The sequence below is a fragment of the Sminthopsis crassicaudata genome, chromosome 2, assembly GCF_048593235.1.
Source record: "Sminthopsis crassicaudata isolate SCR6 chromosome 2, ASM4859323v1, whole genome shotgun sequence".
Lineage (NCBI taxonomy): Eukaryota > Metazoa > Chordata > Mammalia > Dasyuromorphia > Dasyuridae > Sminthopsis > Sminthopsis crassicaudata.
Window position 1 is genome coordinate 250,772,547 of NC_133618.1, and position 21,025 is coordinate 250,793,571.

At 31.8% G+C, this 21,025-nt stretch overlaps 1 protein-coding gene across 7 annotated transcripts in view; it reads left to right on the forward strand.

Moving 5' to 3' along the window:
- OSBPL2 (oxysterol binding protein like 2) overlaps positions 1 to 21,025 on the forward strand; it is a 96,750-nt gene that overhangs the window by 61,885 nt on the left and 13,840 nt on the right. For all 7 annotated transcript variants that reach the window (XM_074288768.1, XM_074288773.1, XM_074288770.1 and 4 more), the window contains 5 exons: positions 2,899 to 3,081; positions 6,191 to 6,298; positions 12,348 to 12,437; positions 13,665 to 13,788; positions 17,023 to 17,151. In XM_074288768.1, coding sequence (XP_074144869.1) covers positions 2,899 to 3,081; positions 6,191 to 6,298; positions 12,348 to 12,437; positions 13,665 to 13,788; positions 17,023 to 17,151 — 634 coding nt within the window. The remainder of the gene's footprint in view (positions 1 to 2,898; positions 3,082 to 6,190; positions 6,299 to 12,347; positions 12,438 to 13,664; positions 13,789 to 17,022; positions 17,152 to 21,025) is intronic.

Here is a 21,025-nt window from a genome sequence, read left to right on the forward strand (position 1 = left end):
CAGTAGGTACTTATATTAAGTTAAAGTAACTTCATCTTAATTTGTACTTCCAACAGTGCTTTCTTCCAATATTAATTTAATGAATTTTGTGAAAAAGAAAGAATAGGGTAGGTCTGCACTACACAATAAATACAAGGTTCTGAGTTTTGCCATTTAACTTTTCACTAATAACAGTCATCTCTTGGCCTTGTTATTACCTTCAGTTTTTAAGTAGTCATATGAAAATTAATGAATTTTTTCTAAACTACTAAACTTCTTGGCTAACTTGAATGTTAGAGAAATAATCTCTCTCGCTCTCTCTCCCTCCCTCCTTTCCATCCTGTCTTTCTTGTAAATCCTAAACTGTTGTGTGAATATGAATTACCATTACTTTTACAATTTTAGTTATTTTACCATAATGAATTAAAGGGCAACCCTGTAGACAGAATGCCCTGAAGTCAAGTCCTTTTTGTGAAATGGACTGGCCTTGTGACCAAGGCATATCGTTTAACTTCACTATGTGGTGTATCATTTAACATCTTAATGCACCTATAACTCTTAAATTTTAAGTAAATTGCTAATCTCTAAATGAATTCCCCACAACAATAAAAGCACACATTCAGAACAAACCAGGTTTAAAAAGAATTTTTTTTAGTAGTTGAGAATGTTATAGTATCAGACTCATTATTCTCAACATCAGTTCTTATAGAATAGGACTATAATATATACTTATAGGAGATCGTGTTAGCTGTCAGAGGTAGAAATAAAAAGAAAAAAATCTTTGACATCATCTTTTTTTCTTGTCATTTCTTCTGGATGTGAAGTGTGTGAAGATTTTTTTGGTTAATTGAAATTTTAAATTGGGGAGAGGGCAGATTACCTATTTTTGGTCCATTTTGTTCACATAAATCAGTACTATCATATATGAAGGCAGTAATAAATATCATGTTTTCCAGTTCTCTCTGCTTTTTGACCAAGTCTTTTTCTGCGGCCCTAGATGGTCCAGCTGACAGCCTTTCTGTGTGTACAGCTAGTGTTTGAATACTGCCTTGATTTTTCATTTGATTTGGATACTTGCTGGCACAGAAGAACTGAGCAGCTGCTCTTGAAATCTCATTACCTTTTGAGAGAGCTTGAGTAGTTAACAAGAATACATTGTACATGCTCCAGTGATCATTTCATTATGGATAGTAGAGTTCAGCATGTGATCACAATCATATTTTGTTAGAACTGGGAAAAGACCTTAGAAATCTAACAGATGAGGAAACTAAGGCCCACAGAGAGGTGTGTGTTTATACGTTTGTATTCATGGTACTTATTTTTCTAAGTATTCCTTCCTGGCTAGACTCTCTTTTCTTTTGACTTACTGTTTATATTATAAATATAAATTTGATGCCATTCATCAATTTTATTAGAATTTTGGTCACCAAAAAGCAAAATGGAAAGAATATATTTGATTTACCATATAATTAGTAGTTTTAGAGAATAGTTTTTTTTTTTTAAAGGGATGAAATAACCACAGAAGCTTGAAATGTTTAACAAAGCACGACACCTAATGGTGTTTAACGTCACAGACTTATTTTATTGAACTAAATTTCACAGATTGATAAAATTTTTGTTCCTTTTTGGAAAGCAAAAGTCACATCTGATGAGTCATGATTTAATATTTAGTTTAAACTTTTATCAAAGAATATCTTTCCATTTTATTTTTCATGTAAGACCTTGAACAATCTTTTTAATATGGAAGTAACATAAATAAGTTAAGCCATTTACTAATGTCTTTTTTCTCTACAAGTTCCTCTTTTATAGCTAAAAATATGCTTTCTTTTCTTGGCTTATGAGCATTCATTTTGTAAATTACATCCTTTGGTAGACAGGTTTTTTAAGTCTCATGTTTAAACTTTTTCCTCTCCACAAAATAGTTCTGGTTAATGACTGGAAATTCTAATTCTGGTTAAGTTAGTAATTATGTGGTTTAGCTTGTATAATTTTTAATGACTGCAACTGTAGGTGTATTCACAGTACCTGAACAATTATCAACTGACATTCTTATTGAGAGAGGATTTTAAAAAGTATGTCCCTACTCAGAAATATATTGGACTGAAATTCCATGAGAATAAGTTCAGGCATGTTCTAAGAATTCCTGAAGAAATGCTATACAAGGAAAGGCTTTTTAAAAAGTAATATGGTTGGTTTTTTCAACAGTAGTGGTGCTTTGGCTTTGAATATCTTAAAATCTTTAAATTTAATGTTTTAATGTTTTAGTATACCTACAACTGTTCAGTTTTAGGTGATTTTGATCTTCATTGGAATTTCCAGAGATAATGCAAGGACTTCCTATGCAGATGACTAATTTAGTAGTTCTGATCTGTTGTTCTTCTCCTTTATTCACAAATCACTTCTTACTACAAATTCTTAATTATTCTAATATAATACAAAATCCTATTCCATGAAATATACCTAGGGGTCTATGTTGAGAGCCTTTCTTATTCCTTTCCTTGTCGTGTTGTCACATTTGTTTCATGTTCTCCCAAGGTAAAATAGTGATGTGTTTTGTCAGCATGTTGCCTAATTATACAATTTGTTGAAAGAAAATAATTATGTATTAAACATTTCTGGCAAATAACATTTCAGTTTGGAATGATGGAACACGTATTTCCCACTCTGCTTGTTATAAAGGACAAAAATTGGGATGCGTCCTAAACAACTTCAAATGGCTTCAGTTTACCAATGCCTGCTAACTGATGGAGCTGTGCAAATTGGTGTATTTGTTTTGATTTATGAGTTGACCTTTCTTTGTTTCAGTTTCAGTAACAGATTTTGTAATTGACTGAATTAATGTGGACCTCTATCCTTTCCATCCCTCTCTCTCTCTCCCCCTTCTTCTTTTTTCTTTTTTGTTTGTTTGTTTGTTTCTAGGGATGATTTAGGATTCAGATTTATATCTGAACAGGTCAGTCACCATCCTCCCATTAGTGCATTTTATTCAGAAGGTCTCAATCAGGATTTTATCTTTCATGGCTCAATCTACCCCAAATTGAAGTTCTGGGGGAAAAGTGTAGAAGCAGAGCCCCGAGGAACAATTACACTGGAGCTTCTCAAGTAAGTATTGGATAATTTAGCGTATGGGTCTTTCTGCTTAAAAGGAAATACGAACTATTTCTTTATAAGATAATTTGTTTAATAAACATCTCTGTCTTATTTTTGATTGCCCTTATAGTTTGATGGGCTAATTTATCTCCTCTAACTTTACCGAAGTAAATACTGTTAAAGATAAAAATCCTTTTTACTTGAAATACTTTGTTAGATAAAAATCCTTTTTATTTGAGATACTTTATTAGAATTTCTAACACTGAAAATTAACTTAAATACAAATTTTGAAGTCATATAATCTAGATTTTCATTTAGTCTGAAGAAGTTCAAATGTCTGGCTACTCAGGAACTTTCTTACTTTTTTTTGTACACTCTTTTCATTCTCTAATTATTTGCTTAATATAAGCAAAACTTTCTAATTTAGTGGTGAACATAAGGTTAGACGATTTCTTCATAGCCAAAAGTATTAACCTAGTTATTTGAGTACAGCAGTGATTTTAGAGACATAATCAACATAATCATTTCCAGCAAATTAGCAAATATTTGTACAGTATATTCAAAGCATTGTTCTGGATATTTAGGTACATACAAAGGTAAATTTAAAAATGGACTCTTATGTTAAGGAGATTATAATTTAGTAAATAAGATATAGCATGTACACAAATATCATAATCTACTTGCAGTATAAAAGAGGTATAATGGAATTTGAGAATTTGGAATAAGGAGTTTCAGGTTGGGAATCATATCAGGTTTTTGGAGAATGTGGTATTTGAGATGAGCTTTGGATATTGAACAATACCATTCCAATAGGTAGTAAATAGTGTGAGTATCAGAATGCTCAAGGCATTTGGAAAACAGTAACTAGTCTAAGTTAATTAAAATAAAAGATTTGTAATTAAAGATAGAAAAGTAGATTTTGGAGTGCTTTGAATGTCAGACTAATAGTCAGCAAACATTTATTTAGTATTTATTATATGCCAGATACTGTGCTAAAAACTAGGAATACAAAGAAAGGCACTCCCTGCCTCTAATACCCTACTCTCAAGGTCTAATAATGAGAGTCAAATAATAATTAGACTCTCATAGTCTAATAATATATAGTTTAAGTAGAAATAAAATTTTAGCAAGATAAATTGGAAATCATCTCAGAAGGAAGGCATTAAGTTTAAAGAAGGAAGTTAGGAGGCAGAGATAAGAAGGGAGAAAATTCTAGGTAAGAGATATAGCAAATCACAATGCTCAATGCTGGGAAGTGACTGTCTTGTATTGATGCTGGTTTTCCAGCAAGAAGGCTAGCATCACTAGATCATTGGAGTATATGATGGAGCATATTGTGTAAAAAGACTAGAAAGGTAGGAAGGGAAAAGCTTAACAAAAAAGGGTTTTACTTGAAATACAATGGGAAATCACTGAAGAGTTCTAAGCAGTAGAGATCAACTAGAGGTGTTTAAAATTTAAAAAGATTAATCTAACTTTAGTGCATGGCTGGGATTATTGCAAGGAGACATTAGAAATATGGAGACTGATAAGTCATTTGTTTCAGGAATCTTATACATAAACTAGTATTCTCAAGCTTTGCTATATCATGACTCTTTCCCACATATATTTATTTAGCCAAATATATCAGTAATAGCCTGTCTCCAAGGAAGTTTACTTATCACAAGTACCAACAAAGCATATAATAGACAATCTTCTCTATGACATTGTCCAAGATCAGGTACCTTGAAGATAGTTTTCAGGGGGAGGGTCTTGGCCAAAAAAAGAAAAAATGTTTTTAGACAAATGTGTGACTATAATCCTTTAGTAATGCTTTTTATTCACAGTTATTATGGTTACAGAAGCTATAAAATTTTATCCACTTTGACAGATTTTAAACTATCCTTGTACCCAACCTGGATAACTTTTGAATCCATACTTTATAGAACACATTTGTTTTGAAGTTATAGATAACAATAGTGGGTTTTGTTTTTGGAAGTAGACTATTCCCTCTTTCTAACTCCTGAATTCCATGATCTAATTTTTGCTGATAATTATAACTGTTAAAGAAATTTAGCACATACTTGTCAGATAATAGGGCTCTGAATAAATGCTTATTGATTGATTGGTTTATGATAGCATCACTGGAAATATAGACTGCTCTTTTTTTTCCTGGTCCAAGGGACAAAGTTTATTGTAATGTCATTACAAGCAATCTAAATTCCAAGAGAATTTAGCAAAGAAAAAGAAGCAAAGAGACACATTAATCTGGTTTTTGTTGTTATTAAATATGCTAATTTTATAGCCCAGAGGTGGGACTAAGGAATGGTCTCTGGAATTTGATTCTATCTGACAGTCCATTGCTTATTTTTTAAGTCTAGATTTTATTAGTTTCTTTTTCTCCAAAAAAGGTCCTATTTTAATGAACCAGGCAAAAACAATAATAAGGGCCTGAACTGGAGTTATAGACCAGGACATAATCCTGTTCTCAGTTATCATTAAATAGATGGTCCTTGTCCATTTTGTCATTTCCTATTCTATTGCAAGTACACTTTATTAACTGAGTTCACTATAAATTTATCTAACCTCAAACTAGGACTTCACTTCTGCACAACAAACCTTTTATTCTTCCCTAAATGACTTTTTATTTTAGTGTTCACAGTGGCCATTACAAATCTCTTTCATGTAGGATTAAAAGAAAAATAGCTAGAATGTGTAAGTAAAGGTAGGATTTACTATTTTGAACTTGATGGGACAGTTCCTTATACCTCCAAGTTTTCACACCAAGGAACACATAGTTAACTACAATATGAGTTTTGTTGAGTGTTTCTCTTTGGGCATCTTCATAGAAAAGCAATTTTCCTTTGTCTCAGTCTTTTTATTGCTTATTAGCTTTCCTTGACATTTAAGTAAAAGGCTTTGTTGAGGTTACAAAGGAAAGAAAAAAAATAAATTTCAAACGAATGCTAAATAAATAGCCCCTATTGAGGGAGTTCAAAGAAATATTGTACTCTTCTACAGTGTTTAAGATCATTATGGTTTAATTCTGTTTGAGATTTTGTCCCTTTGGGTCATGCAGTGAGTTCACTTTTCTGATCTCTGACTTGATTTTTTTTTTTTTTTTTTTTGACATCTTTCACAGACATAATGAAGCCTACACGTGGACAAATCCTACCTGCTGTGTACATAATATAATTATTGGCAAATTGTGGATAGAACAGTATGGAACAGTTGAAATTTTAAATCACAGGTAATAGAAGAAATTTTGGGCTTAAAACATTTTTCTGGCTAAAAGTTACTATGCATGTCTTCATGTAATGATCAGACAAGATACTAGCATAGTTGTCTTTTGCTATTCTAGAAGGAACATAGGAATAACTGAGTTTAAGTCCCAGCTCTGACACATTTGACCATGGCCACGCCACTTAAACACTGACTGAACCTCATTTATAAAATGTGTATAATTATATTTATACTAATTCCATCACATAGCTAACAGTGAGGGAAATGCTGTGTAAATCTTCAGTGTGGTATATAAAGAAAAAGTATTGTTGATTCTTGTCTTAAACTGGTACATCTGTCATGTATTACTTTACTTTTTGCATCTTATTTGTCATATTGAATTGTAAACAAGGTTCAGTCTTTCTTATATTTCTATTCCCAATAGTTAGTGTAAGTCTTGCATAGGATAAGTGCTTAAGAAATATTTGTTACTATTGATTTGTGATTGCCATCTTACACTTATGCTATTTTAATATTTTTATCAAAACTTGAATTGCTTAATCTTGTTTTATTTTGTCCTTCAATTCAACAAACATTTATTGTGTCAAAATATATATAAAACACTGAAATTACAAAGATAAAAAATGGACAATATTTTTAGTAAAGGAAATAAGATGTACGCAGATTAATACAAGTTAGAAAATGATTCAGTGTATAGGAGAGATCAAAGAGAGTGACATAAGAGATTGAAGGAAAGAGGAAAGCTTAAAATTGGGTGCATCATAGAAGAATTTATACTGCAGAGGGATCCTAAAATAGTCATTGAGGTATTTCAAGATACAGAAATGGGAAGCAGTGAGAGGTAATCTGTTTTGGTTAGATTTGGAGGATCTGAGGAATAATATGGGGAATAGAATGTACAAATGTGAAAGATAAGATCAAGGAACAAGAAAGAGCTGGTTTTTACTAGCACACAAAATATGTGAAAAGGATTAATGTGAAACAAGACTAGAGAGGTAGTTTGAGATTAGATTGTAGAGGAATGCCAAATTAATTAACTTGTCTTTTATCCCATAAGCAATGGGGTTTTTGAGCATGGGAAACTGATTTTGGCAATGTTAACTTTCACTAGTTTGGAGAGGGGAAGCACAGAAAGCATAAACAGGGTATGAAACTATTTTAATGGACCAGGAAAAAGAAAGATAACAAGGGCCTGAACTGGATTTATAGGCCAGGACTTAAATCCTGTTCCCAGTTATCATTAATTAGATGGTCCCTATCCATTTTCCCATTTCCCATTTCCTATCCTATTGCATACTTATGTTAACTATTGCAAGTAACTTTTGTTAACTGGATACACTATAAATTTATCTCATCTAACCACAAACTGGGACTTCACTTCTGCACAATAAACCTTTTATTCTTCCCTAAATGACCTTCTCTTACAGTGTTCACACTAGCTATTACAAACCTCTCATTATATACTTTCTTCCCTCTCAACAGAAGACTTTGCTATATATTTTATTAGAAGACCTTGCTATATACTTTATTGGGGGAAAAAAATTAGAGGGTTTCCTTTACAAACTTCCTCTCTACTCCCACTCCACATCTTCAAATCTCTAGCCATCATCCCTCTCTTTGCTCTCTTCTCTAAAGAGGTAGGCTTTCTCCTTGCTAAAGCTAACTCTTCACTTGTACTTTTGAGTGTTGCCCATTTTCTCTTTGATGCTTTGTCTTCCTCTACTTTCTCTCCTTCCCCCATATTCTCTTTTTTCTCAGATTCAGGCTCCTAATCTATTAGCTCCTTTCTTCCTGCCTATAGATATTCACAGGTCTTCTGTATCTTTAAAAAAAAAAAATCCTTAACTTGTTTCCATTTTCTCAAGCTATTATCCTATATATTCTCACCCTTTCAGAGACAAAAAATTTTTTCATGTGTCATCTTCCTCTTCCTGATTTAAAATGTGTGGTCCTAAGGTTCTCTCTGATCTTGATAAACTTTCTCCCTTGGTGCTCCTGTCAGTTCCCATGGGTTCACTAATCATCTCTGTTCAAATAAGTCCAGAATCTAGAAATAAAAATAATTTATATTTATATAACACTTAAGATCTGTAAAGTGTTATTAAACAGTTTCATTTGATATATCTTTATGTAAACAACGTATATACACATATTTGTTGTTTTTCAGTTGTGTCCAACTTTTTGTGATCCTATTTGAGGTTTTCTTGGCAAATATACTGACATGGTTTGCCATTTCTTTCTTGGTTCATTTTATTGGTGAGTGAGGCAAAAAGAATTTAATACTTCACATGAGAAGTGATGAAAACCTGAACTTAGACAGAGGTTCTCCACATGTCTACAGGATATCTAATTGTAAATGTTAAAGTTCAAGAGAAAGATTTAAGATTCAAGACACACAAAAACATAAAAAAAACCACATACACGTGTGTATATGTTGTATGTGTGTATATGTACATATTTATACATTGAATATCTATAGAAAGGAACAGCTAGGTGAAGGGGATAGCTAAATGGCATAATGGCTACAGCACTAGGTTTAGAATCAAGAGGACTCATCTCCTGAGTTCAAATCTGACATCAGACACTTCCTTAGTTGTGTGACCCTGAGCAAGTCATTTAATTCTTTTTGCCTCACTCACCATTAAAATGAACCAAGAAAGAAAAGGATAAGACAATTTTCAGTTGTAGGATTGTTTGCCTTTACAGGCTGACTTTTACTTAGCCTCTTAGTTTTATTTCATAGATATTTCTTTTATTCATTATTTGTTCCAATCACATTATTCTGTTCACTCATCCATTACTTGAGATTCCAACTTCTGCCTCTGTGATTTTATTCAAGTCATTCCATGTATTCCTTATCCCTGCCTGACAGAATTCTTGAGCTTCTTTAAAAGTACTGTAACTGTCAAAAGGCTATATAACCATATGTACTTTTTGACCTAACAATACCACCAGTAGGTTTGTATTCCAAAAGAGATTAAAAAAAAAGAAAAATAGTAGCTCTATTCCAGTGTCAGGGAGTTGTTTATTGAGGGGATTCTTATCAATTGGGGAATGGCTAAATAAAAAGTGGTATCTAATTATGATGAAATATTATTGTGCAATAAGAAATGCTGCATAGGATACTCTCAGAAAAACCTGGAAAGTCTTCCATGAGCTAATCCAAAGTAAAATGTATTGTGTACAAAGTTATAGTAATATTTTAAAAAGATCAGATGTGAATGAAATGTCTTAGCCATTCTCAACATTACAGTGATCCAGGACAACTCTGAAAGACTTTTGATAAAAAGTGCTATTCATGCCCAGAGAAAGCACTCATGGTGCCTAAATACAGATTGAAACATACTTTTTTCTTAATTTTTGAGGGTTTTTTTGATTTATCCTTTATAACATGAATGTTAAGGAAATGCTTTGCACGATTACCCATGAATAGCATATATGAAATTGCTTGCCCTCTCAATGAAGAGATGGGTAGGGAAGGAAAAGAGGAAAGAATGTGGAACTCAAAAATTTAAAAATAAATGTTAAAAATCGTTTTTAAATGAAGTGGGGAAAAAATAAAATACTAAAAAAAATTTTAAAGTATTGCTCAGATGCTACCTTTTAAGTAATTTTCTGATTCTCATCTCCCCCTAGTTATTAATACCTTCTCCTTGAAATTATATTCTATCAGATCATCTTATTACCTTATTTGCACATGCTATTCTTCCCTAATATCTGACAAATGTTAGGCACTTGATAAATGTTGCTTGAATTTTATTGAATGCTGTAGGATTTGAAGGTAAGGGATTGAGAAGTCTGGGTGTTAGGATAATTTATATGACACTCCTATGTGCCAGAGATATGGCAAATGATGGGGAGAAGAGAAATCCTATGCTCGTGTCACTAAGGAAGGCAGATATATGCTGTGAAAGTCATCAAATGACAGCAAGAAATACTAGTTAAAGGATTCTATTTGAATTGATAAACATTGAATATGGTTTAGAAGTATTTTGGGGGAGACAATTTTTTTTTGCACTTCAGTACAAAATGAGAATACAAAATACAAATACAAAAAAAGCTACTTTGTCAGTTCTTTTCCATTTTCCCTAATAATCTTTGAAAAGAGATTAATGTAATCAGAATTATCCATTTTATCTCTCATAACACAATCATAGTTCAAGTTCATATCACTATCAAGTTCACCTATCCTGATAGGTAATATGTTCCATGTTCTTCAAATTTTCTTTTGATATCTCTCTTTATATCTAGGTCATATATCCATCTTGACCTTATCTTGGTGAATTGATGTAAGATATTGGCATATGCTTAATTTCTGCACATTGCTCTCTAGCTTTCCCAACAATTTTTACCAAATAATGAATTCTGATCCCCAAAACCTTAAGTCTTTAAACTTGTCAAAAATCCGATAACTATATTAATTTTCTGCTGTAGATTGTCTTCTCTGTTCTATTGATTCATCTTTCTATTTCTTAATCAGATACTTTGATAATTACTGCCTTATACTTTAAAATCTGGCACTGTTAAACCTTCTTTTATACTTTTTTTGCATTAGTTCCTTTGATATTGTTGATCTTTTGTTCTTTAAAATGAATTTTGTTATTTTTTTTAGCCCTGCAAAATAAATTTTTGGCAATTTAATTGGCATTGAATAATATGCTTTTGTTCGTATAGATCCTGGATTTGTTTGAGTGTGTTTGGCAGGTGTACTTTATACTTAATAGACTAATCTTAAATCAATCAATCAGTCACTAGCTATCTCTTCCTGCAGGATCCTGTTGATAGTATATAGGAATGCTGATGATTTATGTGAGTTGGCTTTATATCCCCCTATCATGTTGAAATTATTATTTCAATTAATTTTTTTACTTGAGTCTTTAGGATTTTCCAAGTATAATTGCAAAGAAAAGATAATTTTATTGCATCATTTCTTATCCTGATTCCTTCTATTTCTTTCTCTCCTTATTGTAGTTGCTAGGATTTCTAATACAATTTTCAATAATATTGGTGACAGTGGGTATCCTTGTTTCTATACCTGATCTTACTGGGAAAGTTTCTAGCTCATAAATCATGCTTGCTAATGGTTTTAGGAAAATGTTTCTTAATTTAAAGAAAACTTTCAAGTGTTTTTAATAGAAATAAGTGTTATATTCCATCAAGTGCTTTTTCAGCATCTGTTGATATTTTATCCTTATTTCTTTTATTATTGATATCAATTATGTTAATTGTTTTCCGTATGTTAAAATATCCTTGCATTCCTGCTATGAATTCCACTTGGTTGTAATGTATAATCTTTGTAATATATTGTTACAAACTTTTAGCTAGTATTTTATTTAGGATTCTTGCATTTATATTCATTAATGAAATTGGCCTATAATTTTCCTTTTCTGTTTTTACTTTTCCTGGTTTAGGTATCAGTATCATATTTGTTTCATAAAAGGAGTTTGGTAGGATCCCTTCTTTGCCTATTATTCCAAATAATTTGTTTAATATTAGAATTAATTGGTTTTGTTTGATAAAATTAATTTGTAAATCTGGTCCGGGCGCTTTTTTCTTTTTTCTTTGGAAGCTCAATTTCTTTATCTAAAATATATCTATTTAGATAATTCTATTTCTTTTGCTAGACTTGGGCAATTTGTGTTTTTGTAAATACTTTTCCATTTTGCTTAAGTTGCTAAATTTATTGGCATATGGTTGGGCAAAATAACTCCTTATAATTACTTTGATTCAGTTTCTTTAGTGGCATAGTCACTCTTCATTTTTGATAATAGTAATTTGGTTTTCTTCCCTTTTTAAAAAAAATATGTTAACTAATGGTTTATTTTATTTTGTAACACCAACTCCTAAGTTTTAAGTTTTATTTCACCTTTAATCCTTAGGATTTCAAATTTAGTATTTTATTGGGGATTTTAAAATTTCTTCCTTTTCTAGTTTTTTAAATTGCATACGCAGTTCAACATTGAACACTTTACAGATTTCTGGAAAACAAATGTTATCTTTGAAATGTGACGAAAAAATTTTTATGTTGCAGTGGAGTTTTATGATTTCTTTTCTAGAACTGGAGATAAGTGTGTACTTAATTTTAAACCATGTGGACTATTTGGGAAAGAACTTCATAAAATAGAAGGATACATTCAGGACAAAAGGTAAGTGTAAATCATTGTTGGTTCAAAGTAGTTCCTGTCTTAAGCGTCTTAAATAAATTAATTTGGATTTCATGTTTTTCAAAATTTATTTTTTTCTGCTTCTAGACCTATGAATTCATTAGTGTAAAAGAGCTCCTAGTAAGCAAACTTCTACCAATGCAAATCACCAACTGTTTTGCAACTTAATTTCTAGGGCGCATGGAGAGTTTAAATGACTTGTCCAGAGTCATAAAGCTAGTATGTACCTAGGAAGGGTCTTGAAGCCACCTCATTCTTACTCTGAGATAGACTTACTCATCATGATTCCAGCTTCTCTTATGATTGGCCATCATAAAATGCTTGAGTAATTTGCCAACTGTAAAGTCCAAACTAGCTCCCTGGAGGTCTCAGGATCAGCCAGAGTCAGGATAAATAAAAGTCCTTGGTCTTTAGGGGGAGAAGTTAAAGAGTCCAGAAAACTGCCAGGAGTTTTGCCATAAGATCTCTTCTTGACTCCAGAATCTTCACCTTTCTCCTCCTCCTTATCCTTGCCTATGATTATCTGTATACACCAAACACTGAACCAGCACCAATGGTAAGAAGAGCCATTTTTCCCAACATATGCTAATAGAGTCGTAGTCTTATATCAGATAGGTAATTGGCCTTAAATTCTCCGTTGTCTGATTCAAGCAGACCTGTTCGTAGTTTCAGCCCTTTACAGCCAACAGCATTAAAAATAAAACTTTTATTGCTTCCTTTTACTCTTGATTAAAATCCTCATTGCCATTTATTGCTCATTTTTATTAGACTTCGCCATATCTATAGCTTGTCTATGTAAAACATAGACAAGTTTAAAAAGGTAAGTTTTCAAGTTAGAAAAAGTAGGAAAACAATTTAAGAGGTGTATTTTCTTTTTTGGCACAATGGTAGAAAAATTCCTTCTGTCATGATACTTTGAAATCAGTGATCTTAATAGCATGTGATTTGTGTACTTTTCTCACATATATTGCTTTAGAGAAATTATATTGCCAATTTAAAAACAGAAGTGTGAATTTTGTTTCTCTACCTATTTGCAAGATTCCTTTGAATACCTTTGAATATTTAAACCTGAGCCTAACTAGTTTGTGATGAAACTATTTATTTTTCATGATTGTCTTTTGGGTTTTCATAGTTTTTAAATACTTTTTTAGTATTTTGCAAGCAGATAAATTATTAATGCTATTGTAATAATCTGTCTTTTGACCACAGCAAAAAGAAGCTCTTTATGATATATGGGAAGTGGACAGAATGTTTATGGGGCATAGATCCTGTTTCCTATGAGTCCTACAAAAAGCATGAAAGGAAAGGTGACCACCAGAAAAAAGCAAAACAGGTAAGGTTTCTAATACTTGGAATAAGTGATCCTGTGAATTTTTGTGGTATACTTGAGAACAAAAATAGGTAGATGAAGGGCTTTTAAATAAATACCTATAAATTAGCTCATGATTAGTAACATCTAGCAAATCATACTTATTTTCAAATTAACCTATAAGAAGATCACATTGTGCCCTAGTGTCCCCAGATAAGAAATGGGAAATGTTTTTCATTCATAATAAAACAGGCTGGTTAATTTCTGGAGTATATTGAAGCTGAAAACTGAGCTGAATGTTATTCAAGTTCACATCTTTCTATTGCCTTACTGATTACCCAATCCAAAGACAAGAAAACAAATCTTATTTAAAAGTTTATCTCCTTGCAAGGCCTATGTTCTGTCATAATTCCCACAAAGACATTTCAGTTCTGTGACTTTTTTTACCCTTATAGTTAAGGCTTATAATTAAAAACACTTTTTTTTTTTTCCTTTTGGTTTTCAGTACTAGGTAATGTATTTAATAATCAGTATTAGGAAAATAATCTTTTTTTTTTTTTTGTCCCATGCAATGTTGTACTTGTGGGCTAATTCATTATTCAGTGTAAAATTAAAGCTGAAATTTGAAGAGAAACAGATTTTGATTTCTATTAAATGAATTGGAATATATTGAAGATATTCATTGTTCATTTAACAATCAATATCTCCCATACTTTTCACTTTTATTTTATATTGTGATATAAATGGGCTAAAATAGTCACTTTTACCATTATGTTCACTTATTTTAAAAGCTTATACTTTCATTTAAAGGAATCATGGTCTTCAGATGTTCTTTATTAATTGATGTCTTTATATTTAACCTTTGCAGCAGGTTTTAAAATATTAGATTCTTTTTTTCCCCAAAGGCCTTTACATATATATATGTATATACCTAAGAATCTCTAAGTGGAAATGGCATATGTTTTTAGGACAGAAATATACATACAAATGTTGACAAATTGTCTTTCAAGAAGATGAGTGTGATCTCAAATAAAATTCAATTTAAGAAAGCAATTAGCCACTTTGAACTTATATAATCTATATTATACAGTGTTATATATAAATTACATAATGCAGGTAAGCATCTATTTTACCCTTTGGTTTATCCTAATCAGTTTTGAAAGGCATTGAGCAAATTGACATTGGTAAAATCTTTGATATTAAAGAAGAGTGCTGGGAGTTCTAGAAACAGACAGTTGTAGTTCTTTCCCCAAATCAATGGTGATTTGACTAAATTGGGTAAGACATGATTTTTTCCTGATAAAAACTCTCTCTCTCAAGAAAAGGAGAAATTCTTCCCTTTGTTTTATTAACACAGAATTGTTGATAATTTTTTAACTTCAGCAATCAAATATTACATAGCAGTATTTCATAAAGTGTTTTGGAAATAGAGTTCTGGATACCAAGAAGGTAGGAATTGTGAGGATCAACATCGTGGCAACTCAGAAAAGCTTTGGGAAGTAAAAAACAGACTAAGATCCTGGATCTATTGATTTATAGTTGATGTTTAATGACTTAAGAACACCTGAGTAAACATGGCTAAACAGTTAAAGTAGGAATTTTTATTGAAAATTTAAAGTACTTTGGAAATAATATTACAAAGATGACTTTTTTAAGTTTATATAACCTTTTGAATTTCAAAGTGTAATTCCTTTGCTATTTAGCCTCTATGAGTACTCTCTTCCATATTCTTTCACTGTAATGTCTACTTAATGGTATGGCTTTTTTTTAAACTGCATGAACAAATGGTGCCTATGCTTTGCTCAGTTCTCCAGTGAAGCTTTACATCTTCACTTTGAGCCTCATATTATGTAAGAATCTTTACTGCCTTCAGTTGTGGTAGGTAAAAAGTTCCTGCCCTTGTGTAGTTTATTAAAAGAATAAAAAATAAGCAGTAAGTTACCATAATTGAATAAAGGTCAATATTATGTAGTAAGGTTATTAGAGAGTTGTTCGGTTGTTGTTTTTTTAAGAGTACTAGGTGAGATCCAATGGAGGACAATTATTATTTATAGGGTATCAATGAAAACTTTGTGAAGAAGATGGCTTTTAATTTAAGCTTTAGGGGCAGCTAGGTGGCTCAGTGGATAGAGCACCAGCCTTGAATTCAGGAGGACCCAAGTTCAAATGTGATCTCTAACACTTAACACTTTCTAGCTGTGTGACCCTGGCCTCAGGGAAAAAATAAATAAATAAGCTTTAAAGCATAGGTAGGAATTCAACAGGCTTATCAAATAGATTATTTCCCCCAAGTTTTGAATATTAACTGAACTATTGATTTGTTATCATAGTACATAATTTGTAAAAGCTGGTTTTTAAAAATCTTTTTTGTGTCTATAAAAAGGATGCATCTTTTTCTCTTGGTATGTGTAGAAATTTTTGATCCTAAAGGTGTGCATAAATAATGCACCTATTCTTTTAAAAAGTTATTTCTTAAAGATATTCTAGCTATAGGACTTTCTATATAGCATTAGTATTTAAATGTACTTTGAATTTTATTTGTTTATATAGCTTAATTTGTTTGACTAAAAGGAATGTTATCAGATATTTCATTTCATAGATCAAATCATGGGAATCAGAGTTTATGGAAATATCTGTCATGTTTTTTTTTTTTTTTTTTTAAAGAATCTTAGTGTTAGACAACAATTCTCCATCACCTTTCCTGTCTAGTCACTTAGCAAGTACTATCAATTCTATGCCCAAAACATCTTTCTTAGCTTTCTTTATTACTTTTCTTACTATTTTTGCTTCTTTTAAACTTGAAGTAACACTTACCTGGATTAATGCATTGACTCTTAACTGCTTAACTTGACTGTACTTTCTGCCCCCTGTATTTCTCCTCTCTTCCATCCTTCAAATCGACATATTATCTTAAGTGTGTGTGTGTGTGTGTGTGTGTGTGTGTGTATGTATGTATATATATATATATAAATACTATCTTCTCCATGAAGTCTTTCCTGATTCCCCTTTTCATTAACAACTTGTTTTAAAGTACTATTTTATTTTGTATTTTAAAGTACTTGTATTTTAAAGTATTTGTATTTTAAAGTACTATTTTATTTTGTATTTTGAAACACAAATCTTTTGAAAATACAGAAACTTTATATTTTGGTGCCTAGGCTTAGTAAAGTGTCTACTACCTATATTAGGTCCTTAATAAATTTTTTGTGAGTTAAATGAGTAAATTCTGCATTAAACACATGGCTTTACATATTTCAGGAGGATGACACTGAAAAATCTGAGAGTGATGTGGCTGATGATGTACCGGAGATCCAAGATACAGTACATGTCATACCTGGCAGTGAGCTTCTTTGGAGGATAAACAGTAGGCCTCCAAATTCTTCTCAGGTAAACATATAGAAGAATAATAGCACTTGGTTTATAAGGATATTTCTGAGCATAAATCCCTAATGTTAGTCATATAATGATACATAGAAGCTCCATGCTTTTTTTTCCTCTTTTAGGATGAGGATATAGAGGATAGAATCTGGAGACAGGACAGATCTGAGAATGTAGGAAATGTGAGTTTTGACTCTTGACAGGTACATTGGAGAGGTATGGAGGTGCTTAGTCATGCTGTCTTAGAAAAACAGGGATATATATATTTGCATGCCTAATCTTAGGCTTACATTGCTTGCCCTAAGTGATTTTTGAGCAACTCTGAAAACTTTCTGTCATCTAAAACAAAAATTGTTAATCTGTGGTCCATGTACCTGGGGTGTCAGTGAACCCGAATATGGGGGGAAATTACATTTTAATTTTCACCAATCACTGAACTGTAGCATTTCCTTCAGTCATGAATGTAGCCACAAACATTCTGGGAAGGGAACAATCGGCTTTAAGTCTGACAAAGAAGTCTATGACACCCAAAAGAATTAAGTGGATCTGTTCTAAAGATTAAATTTCCTGGATTTTTAACAACAAAACATAATCTTTCTCATTTTTATCTTTGTAATCCCAGTACTTTGCATATGGTACTCGCGTAATCATTTTTTGTTGAATTGAATATTAAGCATGTTTCTTTTAATGTTTGAATCTAAGATGAAAAGATTTATAGATTTCTACTAGCACTGATCCCTAAAATTATAGATTTAAACAAAAGCAACAAAACTGCATGATTATATCAATAGCTGTAGAATAAGCATTTCATGAAACATAGTACTCATTTATCTTTTTAAAAATTCTTACTTATTTAATTAAATAATAGCCTTTTATTTTCAAAATATATGCAAAGATCAAAGATAGTTTTCAACATTTACGCTTACAAAATCTTTTGTTCCAAATTTTTTTCTCCTTTCCTTTCTCCAGGACCCCTCCTCTGTGCATGTGTATATGTGTGTGTGTGTGTGTGTGTGTGTGTGTGTGTGTGTGTGTGTGTGTGTATGTTAAATGTGGGATTCTTCTATTTATATTTCCACAATTATCATACTACAAAAGAAAAATCAGATCAAAAAAGAAAACAAAAAGTAAGCAAACAACAACAAAAAAGGTGAAAATACTTTTGTTGTGGTACACATTCAGTCCTCACAGTCCTATTTGTGGATATAGATGGCTCTTTTCCGTCACAAATCTATTGGAAATGGCCTGAATCACGTCATTATTAAAAAGAGCCATGTCCCTGAGATGACAGGAAAAGATAATGACGAATGTTGGAGGGATGTTGAAAAACTGGGACACTGATACATTGTTGGTGGAACTGTGAACAGATCCAACCAATCTGGAGAGCAATTTAGAACTATGCTCAAAAAGTTATCAAACTGTGCCTACCCTGTGTTTCTACTGGGCCTGTATCTCAAAAAGATACTAAAGGAGGGAAAGAGATCCACATGTGCAAAAATGTAGCAGCCTTTTGTGTAGTGGCAAGAAACTAGAAAATGAATGGATGCCCATCAGTTGCAGAATGGCTGAGTAAATTATGGTATATGACTATTATGGAATATTATTGTTCTGTGAGAAATGACCAGCAGCATGATTTCATAGAGCACTGGAGAGACTTAGATGAACTGATGCTAAGTAAAATGAGCAGAACCAGGAGATCATTATACATGGCAACAACAAGACTATATGATGATCAATTCTGATGGACATGGCTCTCTTCAGCAATGAGATGATTCAAACCAGTTCTGCTTGTGCAGTGATGAAGAGAGCCATCTACACCCAGAAAGAAAACTATGGCGCAGAGTGTGGAACACAATAGAACATTCTCATTCTCTCTATTGTTATTTGCTTGCATTTTGTTTTCTTTCTCAGTTTTTCTTTTTCTTCCTCCTTGAGCTCATTTTCTTGTGCCGCAAAATAACTGTTCATTAGAATTGGTCATTATATAATCTTGTTGTTACCATATATAATGATTTCCTGATTCTGCTCATTTCATTTAGGATCAGTTCAAGTAAGTTTCCCCAGGCCTCTCTGAAATCATCCTCCTATCATTTCTTACAGAACAATAACATTAATATAGCATAATTTATTCAGTCATTCCCCAACTGAGGGGCATTCACTCAATTTCCAGTTTCTTGCCACTACAAAAAGAGCTGCCACAAACATTTTTGCACATATGGGTTTCTTTCCCTCCTTTAAAATCTCTTTGGGATATAGGCCCAGTAGAGACACTACTGAATCAAAGGGCATACGCAGTTTGATAGCCCTTTGCGCATAGTTCCAAATTGTTCTCTAGAATGGTTGGATCATTTCACAATTCCTTCAACGTGTCCCAGTTTTCCCACATCCCTACCAACATTTATCATTATATTTTCCTGTCATCTTAGCCAGTCTGAGAGGTGTGAGTAGTACCTCCTTAATTTGCATTTCTATGATCAATAATGACTTAGAGCATTTTTTCATACCACTAGAAATAATTTAAATTCTTCATCTGAAAATTATCTGTTCATATCTTTTCACTTTTGTCAATTGGAGAATGACTTTTACTCCTATAAATTTGAGTCTATTCTGTATATAGTTTAGACTATGAGGCCTTTATCGGAACCTTTGGATATAAAAACTTTTTCCTGGTTTCGGCTTCCCTTCTAATCTTGTCTGAATTGGTTTTGTTTAGTACTCATTTATTTTAAAAACTCTACACGAACATAGAAAATCTGAAACTAAGAATTAGCATTATTTTGAATGAAGAAATGCTAAAACATGTTCTACAAAACAATGGTAAAAACAATTGAAACAGTAAAGTTTCAGTAAAGTATCACAATGTAAAATAAATACACGAAAATCATCAGCATTTCTGTCTACTTACAAAAAAAGAACAAATTAAAAAGTCTCTTTTAAAAAACTACAAAAATACATAAAACACTTGAGAATTAATCTACCAAGTCACACTCAGGATTTGAGTAATTAAAGTGTAAAACACTCTTTACAGAAAGAAAGAAAAATTATTCAATATTGATAGTCAGGATCAATATAATAAAAATTACAATATTCAATTATTTTGCAAATTTAATGCTTTATTAAACTACCAAGAAGTTACTTTAAAGAACTAGAAAAAATATTACATTTTGAAAAGTAAAAGATCTAGAACCTCAAGGGAAATAAAGGAAAAAAAGTTGAAAAGGAATCTAGGATTATGCAATACCAACCTTATTTTAAAAGGAAATAATTATTAAAAATCTCATTAAAAAAGAAAGGCGGCAGGACATAGTGAATAGAGAGCCAGTATCTCAGGCTGACTTGCTTTCAATTTCTGCCTTAATTCATACTGGCTGCATAACCTTGCTTATAACCTCTTAGTGCTCTAGGAAACCCTCATATAAGAATAATAGTTGCTATCTTCTTTGGGAGAATTTTCTCGGGATGTCTTCCCTATACTGATAAAATCACAAGTCCAGATGGAAAGAGATCATCAATGTATAGTTTGTATATAGCGTTGTATATATAGTATATATAGTTTGTATAGTTTTGTGAAAAATAAAGAAGAAAGAAAAATTAAGTAAGAGCATATTGGATAGTCAAGATTCAGAAGCACTTAGTAGATTATTAGGCATAGTAGCTCTTTATTTGACAAATTCTGGGAAAACTAGAAAGTATTTTGACACAAAAAGGGTTCTAGACCAGTAACTTACATCACATATCACAATAAGCACCAGTTGAAAGAAATCTAAACATGAAAGTTCATATCGTTTTTAAAAGAGAAGATAAGTATTTTTGATCTATATTTAGAATGAAAATTCATAACTAAGTGATAGAAAAAAATCATGAAAGATTTTGAGGTACATAC